We start from the raw sequence: 10812 nt of genomic DNA, 5'->3' as shown, positions 1-10812 counted from the left end.
TTCTCAGTGTCAAACATCATTATTAAGTTTATCTATGTTAAGACAGCCTAACATAAATAAGACAGCATGAATAATTCTTTTATGGTATGTAATTATCTTACCTTTATGTTTCGTTACAGGTTTAAAAAAGTTAATAGTTATAAATATAACTATTAACTTTTTTAAACCTGTAACAAAATATAAATATATACCATAAAACATATTTTATCATACCGTGATTTTTAATTTATTTACAATTTAAGTGACTCATTAAATTAAAAAAAATAATTTTAATATCAATGCTAAAATAAATAATATGTATATATAAACAATATTTAAACGCATTCTTTATTAACAATTAATGGTACAATAAATTTAAAGAGAAAGAATATTATGCAAAAACAGATGCTTTCACCTTACGAATGTTTTATTGCAAAAATTCAGAAAATTGTTCAGAAAAATCGTGGCAATTACACACTCACGCAAGATTAAGAGAATACGGTAACGAATTTTTAAAGTGGCGTGCAATTCCGTGAAAAATCTTTACACCCCGCAAAGGATGACGACGCGATCCTAAATAAATCGTTCTCAGATCATCGTCGGCTTATTTAGCCGACAAATGATCCATCTGCGAGATCCATGTAGGTCGACGATTTTTCTCCTTGTTGAAACAATAATGAAGGAAGCTCAATCACGATTTCAACGTCACGGATGAACATCGACGATTTTCCGGTGCGGCCCTTTTGAACCGTCTATAGGAAAGATTTTTTTTTTTTAAGAGGACCACGGTCGCATGTACAGCTTCATCATAGATCTCGAACCGAGCGTACTGAATCGCGGTGCTCGCGTGAGAATCGTATAAGAGATCTCCGCGTATTCATAACTGCGGCCGACCGGGTACTCGAGCACCCACCGGGTACTCGAAAGCGACGGAAGCAGCGATATTTCGATGTATGCACGTGCATGCAGCATATGGAATTTTTTTATCTCCCACGACCGCGCGCAAAGATATTATCAGCCGATCGCTTCTTCGCATTCAGGCAAGAGTAAAATAACGTCAGACGCTCGAAGGCGATTTGACATAGTGTAAAAAAGTCCATGAGAAATATTATTCATTGAATTTATTAGTGTTACTTTCTGAGATTTGTCTTTTCTTTTTTTTTTTTTTGTTCAATCAACAATCACTAGGTATACCGCTCCTAGAAACGTTAATTGTTCTAACAGCGACCGAGATACAAATGAGTCACGATCATCGGGTTACGCGTGTCGTTATTAGCGTCGAGGCGAGCGAACCGATCGACGAACTTATTCTCCAGCATGGCCGATGTAATTAATCACTCGATCCGGGAGATTACGATTACGACAACAAATAAAATCGACCAGACACTTCGCGCATAGAGGCCTGTCGAAGATGCCGGGCGGAGAATAAAAAGGCGCGAAGAGATAAATATCGCGCAATTAGCGAAGCGTGACTGAGTGACGAGTGACAGTGTGCGAGAGATCGAAGCGATCGATTTTCAAGCGTCATTAAGGCCGGTCCACGACTGTGAATGGTGGAGGAGGAAGGCGCGCGCGCGCGCGGTGGGAGGAAAGTCGGAATCGCGATCTCCGGCGGCGCGTCCAGCCTGGAAACTGATAAATTGCGACTTCCGCCTGCGTTTCGATCGTGTACCACGTAATTTCCTGCAGAGGAGCCGCCCTGATAGGCGCGCGCGAGAGGAGGAGGAAGAGGGAGGAATGGCGGCGGCGGGGGGACGGAACGGGGATGGGACGGGAGCCAACGGCGATCGGAAATTGGCCCGATGACATTGATTAAAGCGTTTAGCGAGCGGCGACAATGTCGTAATTATTAATTGGTGACGACGCCACACCAAGATTCCCGATCACGACAGATGACGCTGAAACACGCTTGCTTAGGAAATTAGAATCTGATGAAAAAAGCAAAGAATGATGCAAGGAACCGATTAATCCATTTAATAAATACGCATACACACAACGCACATCAGCTTTAAACGCGTTTACTTCAAATTATTGTTACACGATAAAGTTTATCACGTAATCTTCATAGGCAAGAATAATATTATTTTTTCTAAACGCATCAAATCAATACGATATCAATAATTAGCATTAGTTGTGCAATATTCTATCGTACTGTCATATTACGATACATTGTTATGATAGCATATGTTATCTCATATACGCGCCGCAGCATTCGTGTCGCTTTGTGTTGTCTCGAATAATCGCATTGTTCGGAATCGTCCTAACGGTATCACGCATATTTTAACATGTTGATCCTGCCTACCTAAAATTTGCGAGCCTAACAACATAATCCTGACAGAGTCGCGTCCCGATTCTCATCGTCGCTATCCGTTGTCATGCGAGTTTCTTCCTGTTGTCCGGCACGGATGATACGCGAGAAATCGATCCCGTGGAATGCCGCTGCAGAAATAATATCGACCGGCCACAGAAGAAAAAGAGAGAGAGAGAGAGAGAGAGAGAGAGAGAGGGGGGGAGGGAGAGACAGAATGATGCGCGCGCGGCGAAGGAGAGAAGATGCGAGAAAAAAAATTCGTTCGGGGGGGAAAAAGAGGTAAGAGACGGGCGGAGAAGAAGCCGTCGAGTCATCGGGCAAACGAGCCGATATTTTCGCACCTTGCTCGACAGACGGACGGATGGACGCTCAGGTAAGAAGAAGAGGAGGGAAAGAAGACAGGGGAGCGAGGCGGAGGCTGCAATGAATTTTGCGCTACCTGAGGACGAGGTGAAGGAGGAACGCAGTGGCGCGCAAGAGGAGACGACGCGTACGGTGGTTAAAAATAAAAGGACCACGACGACTACCGGAGGAAGCTGTTCGCGGCCATGGCGCGGCGACGGCGGAGGAGGGAGCGTACAGCGCGGGGATGCGAACGGAGGATAGCGAGGACGAAGAGACGAAGGAGCCACGTCGGTCGTGGCGATGGAGACCGGGTCCGATTTATTGGCGAGTTTAAAAGAACTCGGACCCTCGACATAACTCAGCGTTCGCCTGATGTTGACTGAGTGGCCGACTCGCTCGCGCGAGGCCATAGGCGCGGATAGGTGCAGCGTACCTGGCCTGTCAGCTTCGGTCATCGTCAGGCACCTCGTCTGCCAATCAAAGAGCATTCACCGGTACTAAGTGGCTCGGCTTAATTAAGCGCGAGAACGAGACACCGCATCGTCGGTGGACGCGCGAGCGAGCGAGCAAGACGGCCGCAGGCCGGCCGCTCGTTCCTTTCCTTGGATCGTTGCGCCGTGAAAAATATGTTCCCTTACGGGGACACGACACCGCGCAAGGTAAAGGACGCTTCGGAAAATCAGGTTCACTTTGAAATTTCCGCCGTTACATATTTTTCGCTGAAAATCCACTGAACCTTGAGTTTCCTCGAACGAGCAACTATAAATTTGAGCGAAGACTCGTTCTTGAACCTTAGGAAAGTTGTTAAAACCTGAGAAGATTACGTGGTGCTTAAGAAGTCGAGTGAATTTTCGCTAGCTTCACATTCACCATAATATATATTCAGCTTTAACTCATATAAAGAAATTTCTACGATTAATATTAAATTTAATTTAATTATAAAATATTATTAAAATCTAATAAAATGAACCAAGTATAAAGAAGTTGTACTCAAAATATATTAACACGATATGATTATTAAAAATAATGTGAAAATAATACAATAAAGATGTGCGTCAAATAAAAAGATCGCATCTACGCGTGAATGCTGGCCAGAAATCGTCGAAGACGATAAAATCAGTGATGATTCTCGCGCTTCTCGCGCGTTCACCGAAAGAATAACTGCCGCCTAATCCGGCGTGTCATTCGATCGTGCGGCGCAATAAAGTCGAATGACGAGCCAATAAAATATTTATGGAATCGTATGCAAGCACGGGCGGGCACGCGGGATCGTGCACTCACCCCCTTGTGTTTCCCCCGATGGTTACACGATGTTTACCCCTCGACAACCCCCCGAGGGCCGCACTCCGGCCGTTCTCACAAATATACGTACATTGTGCGGTAGCGAGTAAGAACACGAGGAGGAGCGCTCGTCGAAATCCCCCAACGCGACGTCGCCCCATTACCGAACATCGTCTCCCGATCGAGATCATTTCGCATCATTTTTTGCGCATTGTCTTGCACAACGAGGCCCCTGGGATCTGAGAAGCGCGGCCCAGAAAATACCCACCGCAAACAAATCAATTTGCGCCGCTCGTTATCTAATATCCTGCTTTCAATGCTTCACAACATTCGTTAAACTCTTGCTGAATAAATCTTATATATTCTCAACACGGAAATCCGCGCGCGCGTGTGTGTGCGTGTGTGTAAACTCCACATAATTGACAAATAGACAAATTGACAAATTTTAATGAAGCGCATCGCTCTTTATATAAGCGAATATTTGCGCACTAAATATATTTCTAAAAATTAATCGACACGTAACAGGATCAACTTGCGCGCGCTAAAAAGCAAATATTAATCGAAGGAAGATTTCGATCCACGTGCGATCTCTAGATCTCTCCTTCGGTACCATCCGTACATTACCCTCACGCATGCAGCGACGCAGCTGGAGACTAGCATCCCTCTTTTTTGCACAGCTGCCCTTACGATTCCTGAGCAGGACTCGCTGCCCCGACAGCGCACCCCACCGAGACAAATGTGGATACGCAGTTAGCTCTCTATCTCTCTTTCTCCCCCCCCCCTTTCTCTCTCTCTCTCTCTCTCTCTTTCTCTCGATATAACTGTGCCGAACGTCGTAATCCTTTCTCGATCGTGTATTCGTGTCCGTCATGGGACTAACGTGCACCTCTTCGGCAAGCGCATTAAAACCTCATCGGGTGTTGAGTACAGGGGGTTCATAAAGCACCCTTGCGTGAGTTCGCAAACCGATGATGCCAGTGAAAATGAAAATATTTTCAGCAATATTTTAAAGAGCGTCCTCGCGACATCCTAACGATTTAATTAGCTGAGAACATATTTTCGTTATTTGTGTATCTCTTTTTTTCAGTGTGTGACCGCGCTGTACAAAGAGAGAAGGGCCCGCGCCGACGATGAAGGTACCGTTGATGGAGGGCTCGATAAGAGGACGAAACGATGTCCAGGTATCCATTAGAGAGTTAACGCGTCTATTAAAGTGTTAAAAGAGAGGTTTTGACGCGACATGGTGGCTCTAACTTGTCGCTCTTCAACAAAGATATCTATCGCATCTAACTCATCTTTATAATGAAATCCGATGATTCTGCACTATACATTTCTCTCTCCTAGCATTCGTATACTATTTCCATCGTAAGAAATAAAGACAGTTATCGCGTGCCGAATCAGATAACAAAGTTAACCCTTTTTGAGCAGAGCTGTAAATTTTTTTGCGAAATCTCGTTTTCTTGATTAATTCTCTCATTTAGTGTAGCTTCTGTGATTTGTTGAAATTGGTCAGAACTATTACAATGTGTCAGCGGAAAAAAAGAGGGTACATTTTTTTTTTCAACAATTCGATGCGCCTTGGGCTGTGTTTAAATGAGCAGAAATGACTATAATGAGGTTGCCACTGAGATTCTGTTCGAAATTCAGAGCAAGCATTTATGAACGCGCGTGCATCCCGAAGATGGACGTTCTCAGAAGGATAAACTGTAATATATGCAAATCCCTAGTGCGGTTGAAATGCGAGAAAGTAGCTGAAACACGGCATTCGCAGAATCGATTCATAACTCGGTGACCATGGACAGGATGCATCGTTAATAGATGTGGTCTTTTATACGGGGTGTTCGAGAAATCGTATTGAATAACAAGGATGCGTTTTTAAAACAAATTTAGAGTCCACTTAATCCCTACTGAAGAAAGAAATTTGAAAGAACTTTAATTACTCCTTTGATATTTCGATTTTTTTTTACCTGTATAAAACATCGCATGACTGTGGCAAACATATAAAGAGAAATGCTTTTAGTTTCCAGTAAAATTTCGTTGATATCATTAAACTATAATTTACGCGAATAATTTTTATACGTCAAATTCGCAGATTAATGTTCGACGGAAGAAGTTTTGACTTTTTTTTCTGCGTTTCGGACAAACAGAATATACATATATGAAAAAATATATAAAGGCTTTCTGTGGTAGCAGTCTACCGCTACGTGTTTGTTTTGCTTATCTAAAGACAAATTTGTTGTCTTGTAAGCGACACCGAAGGGCCGGCTTTGACAAACTAGGGTGGCTCTTCGAAGATCGGCAGATGCGCGTATGTAAGAACACACACAAGCAACTTTTAGGCGTGTATGAGAGAGATCTGCTGTCCAGCGTCCGAAAGGCCGTGAAACGAGTCTCGGCTCTTTTTCCCTCTGATCTTCCCCTCCGCGTCCCTCTCACGCATCTTTTCCTCTTTCTTCGACCAGCCCTCGTAAAACTTGGTCGACTTTTCCGGGCTCTTCCTAGCGCAGCGTTGACTTTTTCGTGGACGCCGGGTAAAGCACCGTGCTTCTGGACTCCAGGAAGCTCCGTTATTTATATCGGTCGCCATCGAACGTCCGACGTTATGTGGCGTTCCATTCACGGGAGAATTTACTGCCGATGATGGCTTCCGCGTTACGAGAGATACAAACGCGCCGTCGCTGCGAGGGGATAACTTACATTCCAAATATTAGCGTGCGATAAAGGAAAAGTACGCTTGAATAATTTCAGAGACGAATTAGCGCGAAAAGACTTTGTTAATTTCTTTATAAAACATGATACGATCAACAAGAAACAATATCAAAGAAATTAAAGTGTAAAAAAAGTCACGTAATAAATGTAACTAGCAATCTTGGCACAGATATATGTATGTCTACAAATCGTATGATACACACATTGAGCGCGATAACGGAATCGTACAAATTAATTTGCGGACTTAACGCTCTGATGCTTTCCCTAACAAAGGGAAAACGCGGTTAATGTAAGACGTTAGCCAGATTTATAGCGCAGCCCAGTGCCATAAATCTGCGGAAGTAATCAGTGAACCGTATCGCCAAATCGCGCCGCCGGCAGGAAGAATCCAATCGGGCATTATTCTTCGGTCAAGCGGGGTGAGAGACGGCGTAATTAATTATTAATTAGGATTACCGTCTTCGTTCCCCCTCTGTAGGAGCGACCTCTCAACGACGGCGTAACGACTTCCTCTTCGTGCCTTCGCCCCTAAAATAAACGGCCGACTGCACGGAGACTGCTAAGTAACTTCATGAATTTTCCGGCTTCGCCCCGGGGCCGCTCGTGCCCTTACGCGGGGGTGTAACTTCTAATCATCCCTATCTCCTGGCCACACCCTCGCCTTCAATGACTGCGAAGACTGTCTCGCCCTCCCCCGCAACGCTTTCTCCTCTCTGTTTTACGACGAGTTTCCCTCTCCCGCATTTTTTTCTTCCTTTCTTTTTTTTTACGACAGGCTCCGTTTCGGGGCTGCGCAGTAATTTTTCCCCGCTTTCACCGCTAATACGACACTAAATCGGCCTTAGGCCATCGAGGGTCGTGGCGAAAGGCGTTAACGGCTGGCCTTAACGAATCCTCGGATGCTCTTTCTGACGTGCACGCCTGAGACCTGCGTGCAGCACGCAAGCTCTCTCGGCGCGCTCTACGATTTGAGAATTTATTCTCTAGGCGCTGTCATTATTTCCCCTTTCCTTCACGAATCCGCTGGGTGTCAGTCGCGGACTAATTCAAAGTACATTTAACCCGCTCGCTCACGGAACGCTTTTGACGACGAACAGACACGCGAGTCTGAAAAGCTTCCCAAATAGGAGCGTTATCCTCAAAGCAATTGATTTTCGAAGTCATATGGCGCTAAATTGATGATAATTTTTTTAGGAATCCATAATTTTTAAAAAACGCTATAAAAATCTGGACATTATAGTAGAAATTAGAACGCACGCACACACATGATTAATTAATCAAAGATTAATAAATGAGCGCACGAAATAGGTAAACGCGCGTAATTAACAATTAATAAATAAACGCACGTGGGCAAATAGCATTAAACTGTACATATTATTAATCAATAAAGGGTTATCAAATACTTATATAGATCAAATAATATACAAATTATCTTTTCACAATTCAAGTTATAAATAAAATATTTTGTTGTTAATTACGACACAAACAACTCGGATGATTTATCACTGGAATCAATGACGACTGACAAGATGCACGACGCTTGAATTAATTGCCAGAGATTGTCTCGTCTGTGTGTGTGTGTGTGTGTGTGTGCGCGCGCGTGTGTCACGGAACTACATTCATCTTACGCGGACGCACGTCGCACGCTCGAATCGTGACGAAGAAATCGACGGCGGGAAACGGAGGGCGCGAAAAGGGGAAAGGCGGAAGTAAATCATGCAACCCCCGTGACGACGTCGGTGCGATGACAAACGAGCACCGTCGACGTCACCGCGCAAGAAGTGGAAGCGACATCTGATAACGACCTTAATCGCATTAAGGCACGTCCCCGCCCGTCCTCCCGCGCGATCCTTCGTGATCGCGTCCCTAATGTCCTGAGAAAACCGCCCACAATTGCAGATAAATCGCTCCTGACCGAAGCTACTAAGTAGCGCGGGACGATGAGTTCTCAACATTTAGATATCGACACTGTTTCGTCGTTAATTCCCAGGAAAATTATTTGTCGTGTTCTCAACAATAATTCGATGACAATTATCGCTTCAAATTCATTAGAAAGTATCATAAATTTTTCGTGCTAAATTTTCACGAAAAAAAATCAAGTTATTCTCTCAAATATTACTTTACAACATTCCCAGCGTAAGACGCTGATCCCCTGTATCACTCAGAAACTGATACTGCGTCACGCATGATTCTCTTAAGGTATGTCTCGCAACAGTATCATCTAAAAGTTAAGTCTTTCATTAACAAAAACTCAAATAATAAAGTTTAGATGTATTATTACATATTATTTAGTTTATTATACTAATAACTTATTACTAAAAAGGATCAATCACAAAAGTTAAATAATAATTTAAAAGTAGTTAATAAATTCATTTCTTGCGCTTGCTAGAGTAAACTTTTGGTTGGGTTTGTCCCAACCAAAAGCATACTATGCATCTACACGTGTAAGAATTGAATATCGTGATTCACGTCTTCGAGTTTTTTATACGAGTTCGAGTTTTCTATATGTCAACAAATATAAAAAATATACTTTTTACGATTATATTATTAAAACTAAACGGTTAATAATGCTGTTTTTTTTTTAAATGTTTATATATCTGTCTTCTGCATCCTTATTATTTTTCATTAAAGTCTTAAATATAGTTTTCAAGATAAAATTGAAAATATAACGTTAATCTTAGTGTGCAACACGTGTTAAAAGTACTAATTACAATTGCAATTATCCCAGCTTCTAAACGGTAATTTTTTTATTGCACGACCACTTAGATACTACTTCAATAAATTTCTAGTAAAAATTTGAAATAGTTTCTAAGAAATTCATTTTATGAGACAACTACCTTAAGGGTCGCATTTTACAGTTTTACTTAACAGCTTAAAAATGCTTTTCAGAAAGAATGCATTTGACCTGACTAAAGTATGCATACACACGCATACACACGACAACCATTTTTGTAGTGTCTTACGTTCACCAGTGAATTACTCGAGAGCTTTACAGCCTGTTATAAATTAACGCAAAGGCGAGAGAATTGTGATACGAGTGGATGGAAAAAAAGAGGGAAGTCAGAAAAAGTAGTGGCCCTTCGCACGGTTCTAACGCAGATACGGCGGCAGCACGCGACGACAATATGCCGCGCGTAACGAAACCATCCCAGAACGAGAGAGAAACGGGAGCGGGAGGAGGGGAGGTTACACAGTCCCCTCCGGCGACAATGCGACATTTCATTATTAACCCTCCCGTTGCACCGCCGTGTGCTCGACCCCCAAAGCGAGATTCAAATTAAACACGCAAATATTTGCGTATTTTATTCCCGGGGTTTTGTCGGCCGGCCGCGTTTTGTTACCTGCTAGCGCAACGCGCGCCGAGTTTAATTCGTTTTGTCATAAATACATCAGTGGTCGCAGCAAATTACCTTGCGAACGCAGCGGAGGCGTAGAGAGAGCGAGAGAGAGAGGGGGGAGAGAGAGGGAGGAAAAAAACCACGCGAGGAAACCCGCGCACAGTGGAATAACGACGTGATAGATTTTTCCGCAAAATTGAGTGAATGGCGGCGAATTATACAAAAATTCGTGCCCGTTGTTTCGGAAATGCGCCCGCTGTTTAACGCCGCACCGGTTAAAATAGTTAAAATCTCCGCGGGGATCAATTCGCGCCAATGTGAGACGTTAACTTTATTTCGAGGAAAAAAACCCGCGTATTTCCGTTAACCACGCGAACGACTATCAAACCGAATACACTTTAATAGAAAAAAAAGAATAAATACATAAAAAAAGAAAGAAAGAAAGATTAATCGTTACTCACCATGCTCGTATAGATTCAGAATAACAGCCGGTTTCTGGATTCAACATTTTACGATCGCTATCTGACCTGAAAAACAACAGAACACATTGTTAATGAAATGTAAGTATTGCCAACGTTTAGAAGTATAAGCGAATAAATTTAATATCTCAATAAAATTCATATCATTAAAATGCATCATCAATTTCGTTAACGTGTTAATTAACGAACAAGGTGTATTGTTTCCGGCAATTTCGCGCGCGCTGCGCAAACATCCTCCTCTCGCGAAGAAACAGTTAACGAGCTCGGCGATGAGGCTGTCGGCAATCGGCGGGACGTGTTTTCGCCCGCCGCGCGTCGCCAACCTGTTAACAATGACGTCAGTAAAGATAGACGAGCGACAACCGGCCAT

General features: G+C 43.2%; 1 protein-coding gene across 14 annotated transcripts in view; it reads right to left on the bottom strand.

The window, feature by feature from the left end:
* SoxN (SoxNeuro) overlaps positions 1-10812 on the bottom strand; it is a 278527-nt gene that overhangs the window by 33663 nt on the left and 234052 nt on the right. For 13 of the 14 annotated variants that reach the window (XR_010888067.1, XR_001100531.2, XR_001100532.2 and 10 more), the window contains one exon: positions 10425-10490. The exons of the other annotated variant lie outside the window; for it this stretch is intronic. Coding sequence is in view for 3 of the 13 variants with exons in the window: in XM_067347776.1 (XP_067203877.1) it covers positions 10425-10490 (66 nt within the window). In the remaining 10 variants the exon portion in view is untranslated. The remainder of the gene's footprint in view (positions 1-10424; positions 10491-10812) is intronic. 14 annotated transcript variants of the gene reach the window in all.

Source organism: Linepithema humile, chromosome 1, assembly GCF_040581485.1.
Source record: "Linepithema humile isolate Giens D197 chromosome 1, Lhum_UNIL_v1.0, whole genome shotgun sequence".
Classification (NCBI taxonomy): Eukaryota; Metazoa; Arthropoda; class Insecta; order Hymenoptera; family Formicidae; genus Linepithema; species Linepithema humile.
Note: the sequence above shows the minus strand (reverse complement) of the source record. Positions and strands in the feature narration are given on the sequence as shown.